At 48.5% G+C, this 23,079-nt stretch overlaps 1 protein-coding gene across 19 annotated transcripts in view; it reads right to left on the bottom strand.

Moving 5' to 3' along the window:
- The window catches only part of SVIL (supervillin), a 215,156-nt gene that overhangs the window by 9,522 nt on the left and 182,555 nt on the right, over positions 1 to 23,079 (bottom strand). For all 19 annotated transcript variants that reach the window (XM_031444939.2, XM_031444940.2, XM_031444941.2 and 16 more), the window contains 14 exons: positions 20,021 to 20,110; positions 19,844 to 19,930; positions 18,211 to 18,388; positions 15,909 to 16,081; positions 14,244 to 14,399; positions 13,190 to 13,326; positions 12,426 to 12,573; positions 12,156 to 12,301; positions 10,459 to 10,634; positions 7,234 to 7,378; positions 6,605 to 6,881; positions 3,966 to 4,117; positions 1,519 to 1,624; positions 692 to 899 (listed from right to left, as the gene is read on the bottom strand). In XM_031444939.2, coding sequence (XP_031300799.2) covers positions 692 to 899; positions 1,519 to 1,624; positions 3,966 to 4,117; positions 6,605 to 6,881; positions 7,234 to 7,378; positions 10,459 to 10,634; positions 12,156 to 12,301; positions 12,426 to 12,573; positions 13,190 to 13,326; positions 14,244 to 14,399; positions 15,909 to 16,081; positions 18,211 to 18,388; positions 19,844 to 19,930; positions 20,021 to 20,110 — 2,179 coding nt within the window. The remainder of the gene's footprint in view (positions 1 to 691; positions 900 to 1,518; positions 1,625 to 3,965; positions 4,118 to 6,604; positions 6,882 to 7,233; positions 7,379 to 10,458; positions 10,635 to 12,155; positions 12,302 to 12,425; positions 12,574 to 13,189; positions 13,327 to 14,243; positions 14,400 to 15,908; positions 16,082 to 18,210; positions 18,389 to 19,843; positions 19,931 to 20,020; positions 20,111 to 23,079) is intronic.

Genomic DNA, 23,079 nt, shown 5'->3' with positions numbered 1-23,079 from the left:
TTCTGCTCAGGCTGCAAGGAAGCACAGAGCCACAGGGGCAGCCCACCTGGGCAAGTGACTGCGTGGCCCAGCTACTCCTTGGCTTAATCCTCTCTCCCCTCCCCTAGTGGGTCCTCACCTACTGCTGTCACCAGGCACTCTGTGTAGTGGGCACCTGTCTGCCCCGGGGAGACAGCACCCAGTGCGCTTGCCCAGAACCGCCCCGGGGACCCCAATGACTCACCCAGGTGGCGGTCTCGGAGATTAGGAAGCACGGCTGTCCTCTAACGAGGGGACACCTGACAGTCCAACACAGCGGCTGGTTTCTAACTCCCTTGGACTAAGTGCTCTTAAAGCACCCCACTCCGACACAGACACCTAAGTGACACTTGAGACCTGCTCTCTTTAAATAGCAGAGGATGCCACACTCCTCATTCAAAAGCCCGAAGCATACTTCTGAGGGAGCTGGTGGGGGTCCCCTGCATTTTCCTCAGGCAGGTAAATCCTCAGAAAGCAGGGACAGGCCCGGAGGTTTGGGCCAGATGTGTGCCCTGTGCCCTTGGAACATCAGGGCCCCTGACCGCGTTTGGACCCCCCCGCCCCCCCGAGTCACTGTGGCCCCACCTGGGCATCCACGGGGACCTTGGGATCCTTCCCGCCTGGAGTGCACCCCTGGGGAGCTGGGAGCGGTCCTCAGACACACAGCACTCACTGTTCCTTGATTTTATTGGCTGCAGTCCTCCCGACCTCCTTCGTGTGGGCCTGGGCTTTGCATCCGTGCCACAGGTAGATGAGGGCTTTGTTTACGTTGAGGACAACCATGGACGTCCTGGACCTCAGGCTGCTGCAGTGACAGGCCACCTCCAGCAAGTTCCCCTCCACGGGCACTTCACCACGAACGCAGTACAGCCTCCACCCACCTGCAGGGGGTGCCGGTGGCACAGAGTAAGGACGCGGCTGCCTGGGAGGGGGCCTAGCAGGCAGCCACCAGCGCCACCTCCTTCCAGTCCCGCTGCTTGGGCGGGATGGGGGCGCGATGGGCGGAGGTCCTACGGTGGCCGGAGAGCAAATCTCTTTGGAGTTAGAAGCAGGGTTGCCAAAAGTACACGATGCAGAAAAACGATTTTTACAAAATTCATAAATGCCTAGTTAAGTCATATTTTAAAGGGCTCTAAAGCTCAGGGTTGGTTTTTTTTTCTTTTTTGAATGCTGGCCAACAAAAGTCTCAAAATTTAGAAGAGAAGCTCACGGATTTCTCCCCCCTCATCCCCTTGAAAAGAGACAGAGTTGCCGGGAAGATCCAGTTTAAGGTGAAGTCATTTTCCAGCCTCCCGCCTGCAAAGCTGGATTCTGAAGTCAGCTCCGTGGAAGGGGGAGGGTGTGAGAGCCCCAGAAAGCTGACTTACAAGGCAAACGTCAGGTTTTCAGTGGTAAAGCCACAGCTGTATGAAGAGAGACTTACTCTAAACCCCCAGGTCTATGAAAATACCTTTCACAGGAGGGGGAGAAAATCAAATTCCAGCAGTGGAAGTGACTCACTTTGTGTGTTTTCTTCCTCCTCTTCCCGTCTCCCAGAGTGGACCACCATCCCCCCCTGGAAACACTGCAGAAAACAGGGGGGCTCCTTTCCCTGGAGAACCTGGACCTTCGAATTTAAACACATGACAGTAAGTAACATGTGGTGGTTCTGCAGAGTCAAAAACACAATACACGCTTGTCGTCCACCATCTGAAAAATACCCAGACGTGCAAATAAAAGCCAATGATAATACTGTTATTTATAGATAACACTATTAAAATTCTAGTGTATTGCTCTCCTAGAATACAAAGTATTTTTCGGATATACACTTTTCCTAAGTAGGATTGCTGTCTTACGTTGCTTTATACCCTGATTTTCTTCAAGTGATGTTTTTCCATCATTGCATATTTTAAAACATGAATTTTGATATTTTAATGGTATGAGATGGTATAGAACATGATTGATTTAAGCACATTTTTAACACAGTGCACCTCTCAGCAGGGAGAATGACTAATTATTATGATTATTTTTGGGGGGGGGTGGTTAGGTTTATTTATTTATTTTAATGGAGGCACTGGGGATTGAACCCAGGACCTCTTGTGCGCTACGCGAGCACTCTACCACTGAGCTATGCCCTCCCCCGACTAATTATTAACTTAGTAATTCTGGGGAAAACAGTCTGTCTTTGCAGCCTTGGTAATGTGCTACTCAAAGAGCCTCTGTTAACGCATCTGTTAATCCATCAGGGTGGGCTGCATCTCACTGATAACGGCAGGGTTGAGTTAACTTACTCTCATCTGCCAAGACATTTCCCCTTAAACGGGAAACTGTTTACTGAGGCTGGCAGGGGGAGCACTGGAAGGTAGGAAGCATTTCTCACTATGAGCTGATTCCTCAATCTCAGGGCCCATTTCTCATCATTAAGTGCTACTTCGGGACAGTGTTCTGTATTTCTGCAGTTTTTTTCCCCCCATCCATTGTATGGATAAAAAAATGCTCAAATTAGAGAACTCAAGCCTCAAAACTCTAAGGATAATTTTGAAGGCACGATAAAACATATTCATTCATGGCCTTTACCAAAAAAAGAAAAAAAAAAAGGCAGCTGAAATGACCCATTATGAGGAATAAATGAACAGGTGTTTGTCACTGAAAACTATTTGTACATTATAGTCCAGGGTACAAAATAAGCACTAAATCCTTTCGGGGAAGAGGGCTGGTTCTTAGGGATCTGGAAGGCTGAGTGAGTGTTGATCAATTTCTGGAGAAAATTCCTCCAGTTTCTCTCCTCATGCTGTTGTCAGCTGTTCCTCCAGGAGACTAAAAGTGTCTGCACGTGGTGTCATGTTTTCCAAAACTCCCAGAGTCAACTCAATTACGTAATAAAGGATGAGACCTGAGACACAGATAATCCAAATGTTAAAAAGAAGCATTTTCAAAAGCTTGGCTTGGAGCAGTAGTACCTGCCAGGCATTACACAGGCCCTGGGGTGGTAAGACAGGGTGGGTAAGACAACTTGTGGGGAAGGCAGAGCATAAGTTTGTCAACAATATGCCTGTCATTTTATGTAGGGATAAGTGCTATGAAAAAATAAAGCATCACAAAGGGACAGAGAAGGCAGAGGACAGGAGAATGGGGAGGGATTTAGATAAAACATGGTGGTGACATCCAAACAGCACCCCAAACATGTAAGGTTCCAGGCCGGGGAATCAGTGCAAAGGCCCTGGGGTGGGTGGAAAGAGGTGTGCCTGCGAACCGCAAGAAGGTGGGAGTGGCCTGACCCAGTGCAAGATGAGGGAGGTTGGAGAGATGTGCAGGGCTCAGCCCTGGGAGGCAGTCAGATTGTGGTCCGGGTGTGACGGAAGCAAAGAAGGGGCACTATCTGACACATCCCAGAAAAATCAGGCGGCTGTGAGGAACGCAGACAACAGAAGGACCATTTTTACATCAGCCTTTGCTATTTCCTTGGGATAGATCGGCGTACGTGGAATAACCGATCAAAGCCCAGCATTTTAAGGTTCTTGAGCCAAAGTTGCCTTTCAGGACAGCTATTTCGATTTCTACTTCCCAGGGGAAGCAGGCACGGGTGCCCCAACCTTCTGAATCCTTGCCGGCCTGGGATCGCTTCTTTTAAAAATCTCTGCCCTTTTAGGAGTGGAAAATCTTTGTTTTATTTACAATTCCTTGGTGATGAGTTCAGTGGAAACTTAAAAAACAAAACAAAACAGTAACTCACTCATGGGCTCTTTGTCCTTATTTCAAGGATTTACCATTTACAGATGTACTTTAAGGTCATATTACAAGAGGTCTGCCTTCCTGGCCAGGAAGGGGAGGCAGAGTCTGAAATCCAGGGAAGCCAGACCAGGACTAAAGGGCTTTGGATCGTGTTGTCTTTGTTCATTCAGGGACCAGGTCCCACATACCCGAAAGGGACATGTCCTCACTGCCATGCACCTGCCTCCAGGACTTACCTGGGCTCCCCTTTCTTCATCCAGCTCCACCGTCATCAGGGCCGACGTGCCCTTCTCACTGATAGTCGACTGCCGGCCTTGCCAGAAGAAGTAGACACACTTCTCTTTGCCAGCCACCCTTGCCGGATGCTCCCCCCGCTGCTGGCTTCCCACTGCAAACACACAGAACAGCAGAGCACGGGGTGAGCAGCCAGTAAACCAAAAGAAAAGCAAGCACGCGGTCCAGGCCTCCAGGCTGGGCCAGGACACACAGGAAAGCAGCAGCTCCGGGCGCAGGCCAGGCAGAAGTCATTCCAGCTGGAGGGACCATGAATCACACTGCTGGAGGAGGGGGAAACCACCTTTCTTCCAGCTACCTGATCCCGAACCTCCGAACGGGAGAAAAAGGATCTGAAGGGCACCCCTGGTACCCTAAGAAAAACACCCGTCGCCCTAGGGGAATGGGGCGGATCATCTAAGCGGTGACACCCAGGGCTCCCGGAGACACAAACGTGTTTCCCATATGACGCCATCCTTTGGCAGAAGATGAGCTGGTTAGAGAAAAGATACTGCAAACAACAGCGAGGCCAGCTTTAAGTGCAAAAGGGAAGACTTTAGTCTGCTAAAATGATTCTAATTAAAAAAAAAAACCACTTTGAAGTCTCCAAGTCTGTCCGAAATGGGAGAGAGAAATTGTTAATATTACCACTTTCACAAAATTATCTGGAATTTAAATAATGGCTGTAGCCAGGATTAAGCGCTGGTTCTCCTCACTGTCTGGGACCTGGAGGCACTGGATCAGCGTTAGCAGCGCAGAAGGCCGAGCCCACTACGGGTGGCAGGAGAAGTTAGCTGGGCAGGTGGTCACTTCAAATGGTATTTCAGACCCCTGCATCGCTGCCTGTAGGGGTAGATCTCGCTTCAGATTTCCCTCATTTATTCGTCCAGCAAATGTTTTTTGAGCACCTACTACGTGCCAGGGAGTCTTCAGGATACAGGGGCTGTGACCATGTGCAAAGCGGCTTCACTTTTGGGGGGTTAACTTTGACCAGTTTCTTGCACTTGCATTGATTTCAGCCGCGTGTGTCCAGCATGGGCTGTGGGGTTATCTTTTATCTTTAATGTGAAACAGACATTGATCATCCCAACCACTCTGGTCACAGAATTTTCTTACCAATTTTCTTCTTGCATTTCAATAAAAGAGATTGAATTTCTGTATGCAAAAAAGAAAAACAGACAGACAGACGAGAGGGTGAGAGCTCCTGGGAATGCCTGGCCAGGGAGGGCCTTTCTGAGGTGGCGAATGGACAGAGGCCTGAGTGACAGTGACCTGGAAGCAGAGAGCCTTCTGGCTGAGTCGGGTCAGGAGACCCAGTTCTTGACTCAAATTCCTCGGGGGTCCCAGGTGGGGTCAGTGATGGGAGGATACAGGTGGTTGTAACAACCTCACGCACCTTCAGGCTGAGTGCAGGAACTGCTTCTGCTGCTGAGAATGTCAGTGATGATGATTTCCTGCATCTGTGGGAACCTGGGACAGGCCCGTCGCCCTCCTGCCCCGCCCACGAGGGCCTTCCCACGCCCGGCCTGGTCAGTGAGAGGTGGGCACCCCTCCCATACTTGCCCTCCTGTCATTTACACCACATGCAGGGTCTGAGATAGTGACTTACTCCCTGAAAACAGTGTCTTATATACACAGCAGGTACTTAGTAAATGCCACCTGTGGATTAACAGACATCTTTTGAATTAAAAAAAAATTTTGGGGGGGGGTAATTGATTGGTTGATTTATTGTACTAGGGATTGAACCCAGGACCTCACACATGCTAAGCATGCGCTCCACCACTGAGCTCTTTCCCGCCCCTAAAAGACAGCTTTTGAATAAACGGTTCTAAGTCTGCAGGTGTTTGATCGGCAAACAACAGCCTCCCGCCCTGTGCCTGTGAGGCAGCCACACCTGGACGGCAAGGGCTCGGCGGGAAAGAGGTGAATAAACCCCCTTGGCAACTGAACCTTGAAGTCACACAGTTGTGATATAAACTCCTAAATGCATACGGACGAGGGACGTGGGGGCTAACTTGACTCGTGGCTGCTGCTTGGCAAGAAAAAGGGGTCATTTCTCCTAAACTCGCCCCTCTCCGGCCTCACTGCCTCTGGTACCGAGCGCACCACCAAGTGTTTGTCTTGCTCTGCAGGGCACGGGGTGATGGAAACTGTGAGTTCTGACGGTGTATTTATTCTCCCAGACCCACACAGCGCCGTGAGAATTCTCAGCCTCAGAGGAAATAGCTTCTTTCATTTCAAGTAAGTCTTTTGTACGTGGATTTACTGGGATGTTACGACACTGTTTGGTTTCAGCTTGAAATCGCCCAGATGTGCGTTGTTAGTGACTCTCACTTCTGCAGCCTCCAGCCACGTGGCAAATATCATTTGGAGGCAAATCATCACTTTCCCAGAAGACCCCTGGGGACAGGGCGGGGGAGGGGTGGGGGCAGCACAGCAAGTTGACTTTCTGGACGGGAACGTCACGGGTGTCAGCCGCGCTGGGGTGTCAGGAACGCACCCGCCGTGTTTAGTGAGAGGTTCTGGGGTGGGACACGGGGCACACTCTGGTCCGGCCGCTGCGGCCTCGCCCCCCGCCTGCAGGCGGTGGAGATGCTCTCACCTGCGGTGCGCACGGTGAACTTCCACTTGACCACGTAGGCGTCCCCCTCGTGGAACTGGCCGATGCTCTGCTTGGGAAGCCTGCTGTAGTCGAATTCCAGGATGTGCCAGACGTCCACCGAGACGCTGGCGATCTCAAACTGCCTCCTGTCGGCCCCTTCCACCAGGCCGTAGCCCCGGCCGACGTTCACCCCATCCAGCACGGTGCCGGCCGTCGTCTGGGGCATGGACACCATCCGCGTCACGTCGTAGGGCTTGACCTCCACCCTCGGGTCATCCTATGAGGGAACGGAAAGACGCTCGCTCAGCTGCCACTGCCGCCTCTTGTCACACGTGACGCTGTCTCCCTGCTAATGGGACAGCGTGGAAGTGCAGCTCTCAGGCTGTTTCAGGCTTTTAACTGCACGTAAGGAAAGGCCGCATTTAGGGGAGAGACAGCCACAGCTGCCAACGGGACACCTATACACCTGGAGACGCCAACACGGCTGTTCTCACCTCCTGATGTCAGCAAAGGAAGGGAAACCAGTTTGAGGTTCCACCCGTAAACCCTGGGAAGGCTTTTAGCATCCAGACCACCTCGCAGGGCCCCGAGCCAAGCCCTGGGCTGTGGGGCAGGATCATGTCGAATACCTTCTGCTGGGTAAGTTCACTGGCGTTCTTCTCGTTGGGTCTCTTCAGTTCTGTCCAGTCGAGAAATTTCTCCTTGAACAAAATTGTCTCATTGTGTTCTGTAAGTCTCCCAAATATTGCCCAGTCTGGCCTCCCCTGTCCTTTCCTGCAAGGTAGGTGGGTGGGTGGACAGGAAAAGAACCAAGATTAGCCATGCTAAGACAAGACGTCCAAAACAAACATGTGGGGCTACTGAAGAAAACTCAGAATGCAGAAGTGGTCTACAGAAAGAATGGTTCTCACTTATTTTACCCAAGAAGTAACATTTTATTACGTTAGTCCTGGGCCTTGCAAGGTAACGTGTTCTTGGAGTTGATGTGTCTGAGTGTGATGTGAGCCACGTCAGGACTGGACTTTCCTTGCCTTCTAGCAAATTCTTGCATTAGGGTCCCTGGGGGCAGCACGCAAGGCTGGGAGCTCAGCAGAGGCAGGAGCTGCCTGCATGTCCTCATCCCGCCCACAGTCACTGGCAGATGCTCCCTGCGCTCGGTCAAGTCCATGAACAGATGGGAGGAAGGTGAGCTCACCCTGGATTCTCTGTTTTTTTAAGTCATGTGACAACAGACTTTCCAGTCTCCAGAACAGAGGAAATTCTCCATTCCCCAGATGAACATATTTTCATAGATGGAAAAGTGGATTTGTGCGTATTTATCTCTAGGTCACTGGACATGTAACCAGGCATGGAGAGCGTCGGGAGGTCCAGTCCTGACTTGGGATCTCAAACTCTGAGACTGAGCTTGGAACCTAACTCAGGTAGAAACAGGGAGAGCCGAGAAAAGCCACATGGAGGGTGAACCCTGGGAATAAGCTGCAGGGGTTTCTTATCCTCCAAATCAGCCTTGGCTCGTGGACTGGGGCCAGGAGGCACAGACTGATGGGCAGGGCTTCCTAGGCCCTGCAGTGGCCCCCGCTTCGTCATGTGCTATTTGGTCACAACCACTGTTTCTAACATGGCTGAGGCCCACTGAGGAGGCTGCCTGTTTCAAAGGGGCCTGAAAGGATAAAGCCCTGTATGCAAATACCTCCACTGTGTACTCTCGCAGGACGTAAGGAACCAAATCTCAGCCACTGTGGATAATCCGGGACGACCCTGAAGGCTGTGGTCCTTACCAGAAAATAGCTGTGACTGTCTTTTCACAAATTCCACTCTGCACACTTGCTAAGATGCCTGGAGAAAGAGCACCTGGCCTCGGCTGAGAAACGCACCGCTGTGCTGTGAAGTCCAGGGAGCACCGAGGGCAGGTCTGCTGCGCCGGGGCGCTGGTGCCTCTCCCCTCGGCCCTGACTCATAGCTCCAAGCTGGGCTAAGTCACGACACCCCAGTGGTTTCAGCATCTCTGTCTGTTAAGAAGGGCTGGATGCTCTATCTTGGCTGTGCCTTAAAATCCCTGGGGAGCTTTTAAGACGTCCTAACACATAAGCCCCACCCACCCAAATTGAAAGCACATCTCCAGGGCTGGACCCCACACATAATTTTTTTTTAAAGGCTCCTCCAGTTAAAGCTTCTGATCTGCGAGGTGTTGAAAACCAGTGGGTTAGGTGCCCACTCACCTACTTTCAGAGCTGGGATGATGTCATGACCAAACAGAAATTGTCTATCACACAGATTTTACGCTTCTATATTTTTTTATTTTACTATACCACATAAAAATTCTTTTGAGATTTAGCTTCAGTCCTTAAAAACTGAAGTTGTTTCAGCATTAATTTTATGTTAAATGTGCACTTGCTTCAAAATGATTTGAAAACCCTTCACCTACACTGATGTAAGTTTTAACAATTTCTATGACAATTAATAAGAAAATCAATAATTCACTTTTCAAACAGGAAATGAAGTAGGAAAGTCAAAATCTGTATACTAGTTCAATGGAAAACATTAAAAAGCAGTTTTAATGTGCCACTTGGTGGCACATCAATTTCTAACCTACTATGTGGCACGCATAATCAAAGCAGTTCTCTTTTCCTGGTAATAAAGAAAAAAAAGCAACAATCCTTTGCATGTAAGAAATTTTTTTTCTCATGACCGTATTTCTGAGAGTTTGTGCATATTCTGCTGATTTACCAAAATTGAAGTGGGAGGAAAGGGGGCAGGGCACAACCACTGAAGGAGTGACACAGCATGTGAGGACAGGACAGACTGGTCAGAACCAACATGGTAGAAGATTCGACTTCCAGTGACCTTGAGCCTCACGGTGCAGCCCCAGGCACCATGACAGTTCCCTGGCTGACCATAAAAGGTCAAAAAGTGGGGAGGGGGTGCATTTCCTGGAAATCCTTGCCCCTTCCCCAAAGTAGTCAGAATAGTCTTCCTACCCATTAGCAGGTGAGATTACCCATAAAACCTAACAACCCCGCACCCTGTGGTGGCTCTCGCCCACTCTGTCGCTCTCGCTCTGCGTGCTCACCTTCTGAGGTGGCCTGCACTCTGTCTGTGGGGTGTGTGTCTACTTTTACTTTAAACCCCCCATACCTCTTGGCTTCTCTCCCTCTCACCTTTCTGAGATGGCCCACATCCTGCCTACGGAGTGCGCATCTCCTAAGCCATTTTCCCTTCTGAGAGACAGACCGCACTCTGTCTACAGAACATGTGTCTCTCTAAATAAACTTGCCTTCACTGTACCACGCCCTGCTCTTGAATTCTTTCCTCTGCGAGGCAAGAACGTATCCTCCCCTCAACAAAATTACTTGGAAAAGTCCAGTAGACTGTAGGAAGTGTTACAACTACAGTCGTTATTTCAATACCATTTCTTCCCTCCGACCCTCCCCAAAAAGCCATAAGCATCACCAACTGCCAAATACATGGAAGATCCTAGAACTGAAGGGCTGTGCTGGGAAAGCGTACGTCAAATCAGGAAGAGATGCGTTGCTTCTACGCCTTTAGATCAATGGCTGAATTCCAGAGCTTGGGAAGCTTTTTAGATCAGCATGTCATTTATTTAAATAATTGCTGTTCATCTGCCACAAGAGCACCCGGGATGGTGCAGGTGGCAACAATCTGTTTATTTCAGGAAATGAAATAGACATGGACATCTTCCCCAGGGCTCCGCCCTCCGCATTTCTGCGTGTGTTAGGTAGAAGCTACAGCACTGTTCCTTCTGTGAACATTCGTGGTACCGCACTGCAATCATTTATGAAAACGAACGCCTGTGAAGGGTGATGGAGCTGAGGCCGCCGCAAGCCTCGTGGTACCTGGGGATGAGCGGGTTGCACTCTCCGGGATCCAGTGGGTTGATGTCACAGTTCTCATAGTCAAAGGTTCCGTTCCATAAGTGCTTTGCCAGCTGAAATGCTATCTTCCGTTGTGCGAGTGTGACTTCTTTTCCGTGCCAGACGTAAACTTCGCTTCCAAAATCAAACACCAGTACCTGGGAAAATGGCCCCGGAGCATTTGTTAACGTCCAGGACAGGCTCTAGTAGAATCAGCATCCCAAGGGACAGGGAGTCCAGTGGGTGATGGTGCAAATCCTAAGGGAGCATTTAATACCAACACAGAAAAGTCTGGCCGCCCTGCACTGCCCACCAAGCCAGCCTCTGCCCTGTGGTGTGATTTCTGTCTTGTCCTAAATGCCCAAGTTAATGTCGCCCACTCTGAAAACTCAAGCCACCTCAGACTTCAGACTCATAAGAGTTATTAAAGCACATTTTCCTCCTTCCCCTCCCTCCCTTCCCTCCTTCCTTCTTTTCTCTCTCCCTCCCTCTCTCCTTTGTCATTCATTCACGTAGCTTATAAGGCCACTTCATACGGCCTCAAGGACCCAGTGACGCCTTCTCTCTCCAATTCCAAGACCCTCACGGGCAGAGACCATGCCATACTTACATTTATAGTAGGGTCCACTAAGTGTTTGTTGAGTGAATACATGAATGCAATACTGTTTCTTATTCCCATGCCTGTGGTTTGTTCTCTCCTTTCTTCCCACAATAACCTCTTTCTTCATTTCCAGCAATCCAAATTCTACTTAACTGCAAACTAGGCTCAATTTCACCTTCTCTTTAAAATCATTCCTGATTATTTCTTTTTCGTGACGTTTTCTCCATTTAAATACCCAAGCATATCACACGATCGATCTAGCTTTAGATTACATCCTTTCTAATACTCTTCCACCCAACGAAATTTAAACTCCTTTTGCGTCTTCCACACTTTTTTTTTCTCAACACTCAGAATACTTAGTGGTACTGGAAATAGATATATATTTACTTATAAACATATATCAATAATAGATAATAAATAATATATATTAAATATATAGCTATTGGTGTGAGAGAAAACTATATAAATATGTCTATTTATACATATATCAGTAATAAGTAATACTTATTAAGTTTATATATATATTTACTGATGTGAGAGCAGAAACCCAGCACACAGCCTGGCAAACCAATTATATACACACACCTAGTCTTCCTGAAGCTGAAGGACTGGAAGAGATTTAATGTCTATGCAAGAATCAAGAGTGAGGGCTAAGTCCTATTTACACTGGGCCTAAAACAGAAGCACCCTCAGTGCTCCAGGCCCCCTGGGAACAACATTCGGAATTCTGTATTAGTATTGACGATGCGGTGATGGTTTGAAATCACAAATCCGCAGCCTTGAAAAAGGTGTCCCTGTCCCACGATGGGCGCTAGCCCTGGGGAGCGTCGGCCGGGCCCTCGCCACCTGCTCTTCTGGGCGGCCTGGGGCAAAGCGCTTTCTTGTTGGAGGGCAGACCACTCACTGAACCTCTTTGACTTTTTGTTAAGATTTACTTATCTTTTTTTTTTGGTCTTTGTTTTGGGGGGAGGTAATTAAGTTTACTTATTTGCCGGAAGTCCCGGGGAGTGAACCCAGGACCTCGTGCGTGCTGGGCACGCGCTCTACTGCTGAGCTGGGCCCTCCCCCTCCGCGGTACCTCTCGGGACTGCAGGAGGGAGCACTTGGGAATCTTGCCCCAGTAGTCGTCGTCGGGGACGAGTTTGTCGTCCATCAGACGGTAAGTGCAGTTGGTTTCTATGATGGCCGTCTCGTACTGCTCATCTTCTTTGGGGTCTCCAGCGGCTTTGGGAGAAGAACAGGGAGAGAGTAAGACGTTTTCCACTGGAGACGGGCTGGCTTGGAGGAACGAAGGAGGGGAGGGGAAAGGCAGCTGAGTCTGAGTCTCTGAGATGCAGGAAACTCTTACACTGGTAACTGGTTTGGCCACCCAGAAGCTTCCAGAAGTCTTTGGCCGCATGAGTGTGTGTATTGATTCCTTCTTCGATAGTTTGGATGTAAGTAGCTCTACACCCAAGTTCCCTCTTGGTCTGAATTAAAGTCGCAAGTTCTGAGGCCTAAAAAACAAAAAGAGAGAGGAACATGGCTCCCTGGGCAGATGGGCCCACAGCCAGGTGGAGGGGCCTTGCTGAAATCGGAGAGGAGAAACTGTGTGTCTGAAAGGGAAACCTTGTGACCACAGAGGCCGGGGCCGCTGGTTGCTGGGGATTGTCTGCAAAGCCAAGAAAATGTAACTAGAGGACCCAGACATCAACTCTTCACAGCAGCAGTTCTCAGTCTTCAAAGTCAACAGTCCATTCATGATGCTTTTAAAAAATACCCATTCCCTGATCTTTTCTCATTCAAGTCTCATTCAGTAGGTCCGCAGCAGAATCTCATAGGCACCTGGGATAAACTACTCTGAACTGATGTGCCAGCTCCTTATGTCCATTGGAGAAAGGATGAAGCAGGACTTAGAACCTGGAGGGAGAGGTCACACTCCTTTTAAAGCATCCCACGTAAGCACTTAATTAAAGCGTGTTTCAGAGACATTCATGACGGCCCATTCCCTCCCGCTTGAATGAAACACTGGGTATTTGAGAAGCTTTCTAGGGAATCTGGCCACTGGCAGGACATTCTGTCTTGTACAGAGGAGATGCGAAACTAAGCTTCTGTCATTTCTCCAAGACCCACCTTCGCCTTTTCTATGACGTTTGCAAACTCCCCGACCCACAGGAAGCAGTGATGGGGGGAGATCAGGAGGAAGCAGTCCCCACTGTTGAGGGACGAAGCTCGGGGCTCAACCAGCCTTGTCTGCACGTGTCTTCTTCCTGAACACGAGGCAAAGAGTCAGCGACTTCCCAGGGAAGAGAACCGTCCCGGGGTCACAGGCAGGACCAGGGAGCCCCACCTCCAAAGCAGCCCTGCTCCAGATGCTCTGCACTCTGAAGGGTCTCATCCACTCGCATTAGTCCTGGTGGCCCAGAGCAGCACGGAGGGGACTTGGACCGACAGCATCACTGATTACTTTCCCTTGGCCACACGTTCCCAAATGGCACCGTGTTTCCTAGGGCCACTATCGGTGTCCTTGTACCGCACATGTACAGGTTAATTAAGGTCCACCATCCTCCTCTTGAGGATGAACTGATAGCTGCCTCCCCGTGGCACAGCCCAGTCCCCATCCGCAGAGCCCTGAGCATCTCGGGTTGGGGATCAGGGCTCCTGGCTATCGGTAGAAAGGAGGGGGCTCGGAGGGGGGCTCGGAGGGGAGCTCGGGCCTGCTTCCTGTGCCTCTACATTCCCCTTGCTTCCTTCTCCGAGATGCCCATCCCTCCCTCGGGATGACCTGACCCTGCTGACCCCAGGAAGGAGGAGGACAGAGCAGGGGGGACGCTCTGATGGCTGAGGGGGCGTCTGGTGACTAAAGAGCAGTGTTGTGGCAGGGGTCACGGGACTGGGAACAGCAGCAAAAGCTGAGATCTGGACTGGGAGGGACCCGGGTTCAAAGCCAGCTCTGCTGCTCCCCATGCTAGGACCTCACGCACACTGCCAACCTCTCTAAAACTCGGGCACGATGTTTCCCACCTCATGGGATTTCGTGAAGCTTCTGGGAGATAAGGTCGCACATGGGAGGCTCTCAAAATGCATGCGTTCCCTTCTTTTCTCAGGCAAGGATGGGAAGTCAGGACTCCTGACCAGAGCAGGTGAAACCCGCCACGGGCGTGGAATTCTCTCTGCTCTCATGTACCTTTAACCTGGAGCAGCATCAGCTTCTTGTGGGGCACTGCGCTGTTGTTGGAATTCTGTTCGGTCAGGTTGACGCTCCGCAGGTTGACGTTACTGAAGTTTTCTTTGCTGGCCAAACCCGCCAGAGTGACCTCTGAGAAGCTGGAGTTGGAAGACACTGGGAGGGCCAAAAGGGGAAACATAGCGTGAGCCAGTGAAATGACAGTGTCTGCCCTCAGAACTCATTCATCATTGACTCACTACTTTTGTTTTCAGGTTAATGCGGAGCGGGAAAGCCTACGCCAGCTTAACTGTGCAGTTAAGCCCCGAGTTAGGAATGAAACCCAGGATTGAAAGTATCCACGCGTGCTAGCAAGCGGTCACACAGAGAGGTTAGAACTGAGTGACAACGTGGACCAGCGACATCAGTATTAACTCAGGAGCTGGACCCACTCACTGCAATTCCTCTGAAAGCTGCTCTAATTCCTGACAATGTTCAGATGTGGAAAATGCACTGCTAAGAGAGACTGTTAGATGTCTCCCATCAAAAGTCTTTATATGCAGAAAAGCAGGCACTCTGTAAGGCATGGTTTAGTTCTGATCTTTTCCTAGAGGCAAAGTGAACAACTAAATGACCTCCCAAGATCCTTTGCTCTCAGCCTTAAAACTGTAATAAGATACAGGGTTTTCAGTGTGGACCAACACACGTGTATGTGTCCCAGAAAAGGGGAGGTAGGGTTAAAGCACCTACAATTTGTGCCAATAAACCTGTATTTCTCCAGTTCACTGTTTAAAAAAATGTACATGCTGGAGAGAAATTCAGAAAATTATTTTGCAGGGATGAGGTTCTCACGCTGAAGAAACATAAGATGACTTGACAGTTCTCATGGCATAGAGACTTTGAAATACATTTATTTAGTAAACCAGTTATAATGAAAAGACAACCACTTCATCTAAATACTCTATTTCTTAAGAAAAAGAAACTTTGAAAAGTAGGTTTATAAGTGCTATCAGAAGATAAAAATTATAACAAGAATATTCAAAAGAGCAAGATTATGCGTGATGTTATCTCCACCGAGAAAACCAGTTTCCGAACCATGGGTCCCACGTGATTGGGCAGATAAAAGCAGGGGGCTCAGTCTGAAGTGGGGCTGAGAGCCTCGAGCCCCATCCCAACTCCCCCCACTCCCCCAGCCCACATCACAACTCCAAGGAGCCTGAGGGGTCCGTCAGCAACCATTTGAAAAGCACTGATTTATGCATCAATTAATAATACAAAAATCTAGGGTTAGGCAAAGCAGTGATCTGGGACCCTTTCCCCTGAGAGATCCAACGCTTTGCTCTTGAATAAGATGAAATGGAGAATTGCCATGTTTAGAAATGGGTGGACCTACAAAACCCAGCAACCGCCCTTTTCCTCCAACCTCTTGAGAGAAAACTCAAACTGGATAATCTGACTTTACCATATGAACAAATGTGCCATGCTATAAGAATTTCTGGGAGAAGCCTTTGAATTCCAGGCAGGTTTTCTGCAGGTCTGCACGCATGTGTGCAAACGGACTCATTTTTATTTAACAAGTGTCCCTGAGCACTGTTACGGGCCTTTGCAAGGCAGAAGGAGAGACTATGGAATACCCGAATCACCAGGCCCCCGGCCCCAAGCAAGGAGGTGGTTCCCAATACTCACTCTTTTCTACTTTCATCCGCTTTGACTCCATGAAGGCCACGTTTAGTCTCTGCTCAGTGTATTCCTGCAAGAGGTCTTCTCTGGCGGCCAGCATCTTCAGGGGGTTTTTGGAAGCCTGAACCCGGCGCTTGGGTCTCACCGCACGCTTGTGCTCGGCCACAGAGGATGTCAACCTGAGACGCAGAGCAGAGCTGTGTGTGGCTTGCAGGTCTCTGACCGGAAGCAACGGGCTCCACGATTTTACTTCCTGGTTTTGTTATAAATCTTACAAATCCCCCTCCACCCACCACTCCAATGACACGGAGTCATGGGATCTTGGAGATGGGAGAGTCTGGTCCACGGAGTGCCAGCCGATCCCAGGAGCCCCTACTCTTGCTGCACCCCGTGGTCTCCCTCTGATGTTCCTGGTGGGGCAGCTCGTTCCCCTACGGGACAGAACCCCCTACACCATCCTGATCACTGGTTCTCCTGCCGGAGTGGAGCACAGCCTACCTCCTCGGGCTCCAGCAAGCCCTCGGAGCACATAGAGCCGGCCCCCGCTTCTTGGTGTAACCCTCCTCCCTCCAGTCTAAACCTTCTCTTCATGTAACAGTTCTGCAGGTCCTCCTCAGCTCCCCCATTACTGACCTCCTCTCCGACTGCTCTCCTCTAAAAATAACCTATTTTTGGAAGACTATTTTGAAGGACATATTGAAACAAAAGAGGCCCACAGAACCAACCAGGACCATCACACATTCACACAGCCCTCTGGGGCGGAAGACCAGACACGGGGGAGGTGGGTGGACCCAGCCCCATGATTTCCCAACAGATTTTGGCTGCTGTTCTCAATGTCCACCTGCAGGGGTCTCTGTGTGTAAAGGTCCACTCAATAGGTGACACTGTTGTATATGTGCGTGCGTGCGTGCGTGTGTAAACATACATATCAATGTTTAAATTATCTGTAACCATTTAGACAAAAATATTTTGGTGAGAATGTATTTGGGTGAGAAGAAGATTGAGAAATGGTTAAATAACCACGTATGAAAATACCCCAAATATTACTTAAACATGGGGGGGTAATGGCCAACCGTTCATTTTTTTAAGGCAGCAAATTGAAAAAAAAAAAAAGTACTGAACAAATTGAAAATGCAAAACATGTATCAAGAGGGGCTTAAGGAAACATTTATGATGACCTGGGCATCTGCAAGAGATTGGTGCTCTGATAAATTTGGGGGAAATGATAAATGTGGTGGGCGGCTGTGGGTTTAGCCCACCCAGCACATTCTCCCTGCTTCTGGTAAGAGCGCCTTGACTTTTTTGGGGGGAACCACCTCACTCCATGTCCTGCCCCCTACTCTGGCTGGGGCAGGGGGGTGGGTCTAGAGACCAGCTCTGGCCAATTAGCATCTTCCATCCTCGTGGCCACAATGATGGCTTTAGGGTTGGACACAGACCCACGAAAGCCAAGCCTGGTTTCAGCCGGGACTGCTGGGCAGGGAGGCTGCCTGCGCTGGGGCGGCCAAGCAGATGTGCTATAAACCTCCAGCAAGGGGCCGCATCTTCTAGCACAGGGAGACAGCCTGACCAAGGGTGCAGCCAGCCCCCCAAGTCAGGTGGGAGACAGACCTCATTCTGAGCCCCTAGACCCTAAGTTCACACCTGTGCTTTTCAGTGAGTGAACCTGTAAATCCCTCCACATACACAGTCAGTGTGAAGTCAGTGTGACTCACCTCCCTCGCAACCAAAGGGACCCTAATACAACGCTTTCCTTAGGTGGTTAGTTATGCTTCTGCATGAAGAGAAGCCCTGGGACATCCTTGAGAAAACCCTCAGCCCTATTGATTATATAAATTTTCAACAAGTAACATGTTTTTACTATTACTATTCATTTGAGCACCAGGTGATCTAAATATTTTTCAAAGTTATGAGTAAGACTTCAACATGCCAAATGAAAGACAAGTGTGGAAATTTCTGCTAAACAGGGTTCATCGCAAAGTCTGCAACATGATATTTGAGTCACGTGAAAAATCCCAGTCACGTTATTTTTATGGGCCACGCACGTGCTGTGGATACAAGACTTTTTCCCAGAGGGGATGTCTGCTCTGGGCACACAGGCTTCATCTTTGCAAAGCCCCCACCCCCAGGCACCAAGTATCTGGCTCTAGAAAGGAAGAATTAGGCTGTCATGAAGACCTATCGTGGGTGGAGGGGGTGCGCCAGGAGGTAACAGCGAGAGAAGATTCTGGAGAAAGCTCTGTGTGGAGGGAGGCTGGTGAAGGAATCTGTTACCTGTGGGTGAGAGAGGGAAACTGAAATAACTCACTTGGGGGCGTAAGGATCAAAAATAACATCGAAGTCCTCGTCGAGCTCCACGGGGCTTCTCGGCACAGTGGAATCCACGCTGCGGTAAAATTTGGCAAAGGTTTCATCATCGTCCGGCTTCATCACCTCTTTAACAGACTTGCCGGTGACGGTGAGGACAGTCTCATGCATCCCACCAACTGTCAACAAAGAAACAAGTCGAGGCGGGAGGGTATAGCTCAGTGGTAGAGCATGTGCCTGGCATGCATGGGGTCCTGAGCTCAATCCCCAGGACCTCCATTAAATAAATAGATCTAATTACTTCCCCCTCAAAAAATTAAAAAAAAAAAGAAACCAATCAATGACCTGAGATCTGTGTAAAAGTATTACTCCAACTCTGCTCCACTGTATCTTAAAAATGATTTTCTAGCCTCCAAGGTCCAGGAGTGGACAAACATGACAGTGATGTCCAGAGTTCTCTGGACGCCTCCAGGGCACCATCTGGCTTCTCATGGAAGGACATCCCATCCGACAAAGCCTATGCCATGAAATGCTAGGAGACAGGGAGGCTTAACCCCACCAGAGAGTTTCTGAACTTGCTCTTTTTCTTCCTGGAGGCAGAGTTAGCCTTGGCCTCAGTCTAGATCAGGGGTTGGTGCAAACTTTTTCTTTGCAGAAAAAGACCCGATAGAAAATCTTTTAGGCTTCACGTGGGAGGCCATTTGACGTGTGTTGCCCCTGCAGGACTCTGCTGCTATAGCATAAAAGCAACTGTTAACAATATGCTAACAAATGAACACGACTGTGCTCCAATAAAACTTTGTTTACAAAAAGAGGAGGAGAGCTGGATGAGTGTGCCACACCCCTGGGCTAGATCACCATTACATACAGGTGCTAAACTCTGAATTGTCTGCATTCTTTGCCTTGCCGGTTTCATTCCATTACACTTTCATATTTCTGATTTAAAGTGGCCATTTGTATTATTCTCAACCTATTAGAGGTCACTGTCAACAGTAGGGACTCCAGTGCTTAGTGTTTGATAAGTTTCAAGTACTGGACATTTTTATTAGGAGATGAGGCCACGTCTGCATGCTATGCTTTTATATAGTTCATGGACTTTTGAACTGAAATATTTACTTATTCACTAGGATTTTCTTTGCAAAATCATTTGTGAGTATAAGATACAGTATCAGCTGCTATCTGACTGGAAATTGATGTGTATAACTGAAAGTTCCTCAGGCCCAAGATCATGTTAATTTTGTATAATAATCTGTTTTCAGGGTTAAAAGCAAAATGACCGAGAAAACACCATCCTGATGGGATGACACCCCAAGGGTTTAGACTCAGGAACAAATGTGTAATTGGGGGCCCCCTAGTGAGGACATTACTAAGTGAATCGGAGTTTGGTGATCCAATCAGTTTTGACCAATAACTCCATTTTCAAAAAGATAACAAAGAAAATGCTTACAGTATGAACTGGTGAAGTCTTACTAGAGACACTTTAGCTGAGGAGGAAATGAAATCGAGTTGGGATTCAGTGATTTTGAGAGCAGGGCAGGAATCTTTTTTAGGCTTCCTTAGCTACCAGTTGAAATACAAATCACAGTGGCTACAAGCACGTAACCCAAAGCTTCCCTCTGGCCTCCGGGGTGTACCTTTGTTATTCAGCCTTCTTAGAAAGGTTTCCAGCCTGTCCAACTTGAGGTCTGATTCTAACTGCATGTCTGGTCTGGCTTCGATGTCTAGGCAAGCAGAAAACATCGGTGAGCGAGAAGCACTGCTGGCCCTTTTGATCGCAGACCCCTCGGCACATCTGGCACCCGGTGACTTACCTTCCAGGGGTTTGGACACTGGCGTGGTGCCCCTCGTTTTACTGCCAATGGGGGACGTCACTGGGGTGATGGCAGTGGGTGATGCCAGGCCTGCAGAGCAAACAAAGAGCTACTGAGCATCTCAGGATCACTTCCGGGAGTCCCCAGGACCCTGAGGGATTGCCATCAGTCCCAGGAGAGATTTCACACCGTACAGAATTTACACTCACACATGTGACACACACATGTGCACCTGGCAGGGACTGAGACCAAGCAGGACAACTGCCAATGGAAACAAGATTTCACTGTTTCTCAGGACTGCAGCAGCCGTCAAGCTGCCATTCCGCACAGAACAACGAATACCTGTCCATGATGTGTGTAGACGGTGTGAGAGTGTAGAGGGCCATGAGAATGTGCTTGAACAAATGAAATGGTGAGGTCTGAGGGCTTCTGGGGCAGTGGGGGTAACTGAAGGGACAGAATACGGTCACCCCTTGGTATCCACAAGGGATTTACTCCCAGGACCCCCCACGGACACCAAAACCTGCAGATGCTCAAGTCCCTCAAATAAAATGGCATATTTGCATATAATCTATGCACACCCTTCCATGCACTTTAAATCATCTCTAGATGACTCAGAATACCTAATGCAATGTAAACGCTATGTAAATAGTTGGTGTGGCAAATTCACGTTTTGCTTTTTTGGAATTTTCTGAAATTAAAAAAATATATATTTAACTGTGATTGGTTGAATCCATGGATGTGGAGCCTGAGATACACAGAGGAATGATGGCATATGCACCACCTCCCACAGAGGAGGGGAGAACGGGCTGTCCCGCTGGCCAGCAAGTGGCCCCCAGGACGGCAGTCTTCCTCCAGGCTGGGGGAGGTGGGGGCAGTCTGGCCTTCGGGGCGCCTTGCTTAGAGTGTGGTTTTACTGAGCAATAACTCAAAGGGTGCTAACCTTTGTACGAAAGACACAAGAGAAATCATTCATACTGATCTGTGATTGGTGGGTGGGGGTGTACCTGTATCAGGTGTGGCTGGGAACCAGTGACAGGCTTTCCCATGCCTTGATCGAGAAGCAGAGTGGGGAACCTTTCAGGGGACAAATGATAAGAGACGTGAACGGGAAAGACAGGAATTCCAGCAGAAAGAAGGTCTGATTGGAACAAGACTTTTTAGTAAAGACAGATGAGGCTTTTCCCTCAATCTAAGTAGAAAGGATTCCAAAGGGAAGTAATTGGTGCATTTACAAAGAATGCAATGAGATGGCAATGTTCATTGTATCCATTTGTGATAGACATGACACTCTCAGGTGACACAGCCACTCTATCCCTCAAAGTTCAGCTGGAGCACGTGCAAATCACTGTCTCACAGGGAGAAAAATCACTGAACAAGTGCGTCGGATAGGGATACAATTTTTAAGGAAAAATACTGAGATGTAGCTTAAAACGTAACTTTTAGGTGATATGCCAGAAGTACTTCTCAATATGTACATATACTTGCTTAATGATGCCAATAACGTTTTTAAAATTTATTTCATCAGCAGACCTGTAGAGGGTTTATATCAGTGAGAAGGTGAACTGTCTTGAAAGCTACTAAAGATACGTTAAGTTTGGTGTCATAGGCCAGGGCCGTAAATCATTACCTACTAAAGAAAGGATGCGTGAGAGACATGGGAAGAGTTCATTAGCACAAAGGTTACCAACTCAGAAGCTGGCAAACGGGCCTGACTCAGAAGTCAACCAGGATCTGGCCCTTTGTACTGCCAGGGCGCCCCCTGCTGTCCATCCAGGCAGCCGCACACATGAGCTCCCAGAGGCGGGACAGCTCTTCCCCTAGACATTTAGATTAGAAAATCAGAAATTTAGGTAGGATTTTTCCTAGTTAAATTTTTCCTTAATGGTGAAGGGCATGGAGATTTAAATTTCACTCTGTTAAAACAAAAACAAAGCATGCCTTATCTTTCTTTTTTTTTTAATTTTTAAAAATTGAAGTACAGTCAGTTACAATGTGTCAATTTCTCATGTAACCCATCCTTCTTTTCAATGAATTCTACAGGTAACAACCAGTCACCTGCTCCCTTATTCAGAGGTGTACTCTGAGTACTCTCTTCAGGAGAACACTGGAATATCACAGAAATTTCTAGAGTCCTCACTGTTACGCAGAATCTAGGAATATCAAAAAGGGAGACAGTCCAAAATGGAGGCGAGGGGAGAACCGCGTTTTCTGGGGTGAGAGAATGAAAATCAGGGCACAGCATGCCCCTTGGCTACTCGCTGACACACAGTAACCGATGAGATGGGAAATCTCGGTGCCTGTAGTGGGGCTATTTTCTTCTGCAGCAAGGGCAGTAAACTGGATGTCCTCTCACGGCAAATCCAGAAGAGCTAATGACTCAGTGACAAATAATTGAAAAAACAGGGTACAAAAAAAAGAAAAAAACAAACAAAAAAGAAAAAAAGCACAACTTTTTCATTAGTTGAAAGTTACAAGAAATTTATTCCCTGAGCAAAATCACATAGCACTTGTTAAATAAAAATTCCTGATTCACTCAGGGACAAAGGAAAGCAAACTCATCTACGAAGGGGTAGGAAACTCTCGGACTCTCCAAACCAGTGTGAGAGCAAAGCTACTTCCTGTGACATCATTGTGGACAAGAGCAGCGGTATCTGCGACTATGGGCCCGCCTTCAAATGAATTATGGTTTTTTTAAGATGGAAGAAGAAGAAAGAAACCAAAGTAAAAAGTCATCAGGATAAAAATCCGGGCTAGAAGGTGAAAGACCTGAGCTCTGGTTCGAGCTCTCGCTTGAGTTCTTGTCAGTGAATGTGAGTTTGAAGAATCCGCTTTTGCTGACACCAGGATGGCACTCACACAAAGCAGTTTAATGTGATTATACCGTCAGTGATTTGGTGAAGACAACACTCAAAGGCCACCTCATTCTGGGAGAGTAAATGATCTTCCGTGGTCCTTTAACAATTCCAAGATTAGTCAATAAATTTGTTAGAAAGGATTCTTTCACCCAGCTTTGGGTTAATCACAGCTCGGGGATTTTCCCTTCCTGCCCCTTTTCC

Source organism: Camelus dromedarius, chromosome 26 (genome assembly GCF_036321535.1).
Source record: "Camelus dromedarius isolate mCamDro1 chromosome 26, mCamDro1.pat, whole genome shotgun sequence".
NCBI lineage: Eukaryota > Metazoa > Chordata > Mammalia > Artiodactyla > Camelidae > Camelus > Camelus dromedarius.
Note: the sequence above shows the minus strand (reverse complement) of the source record. Positions and strands in the feature narration are given on the sequence as shown.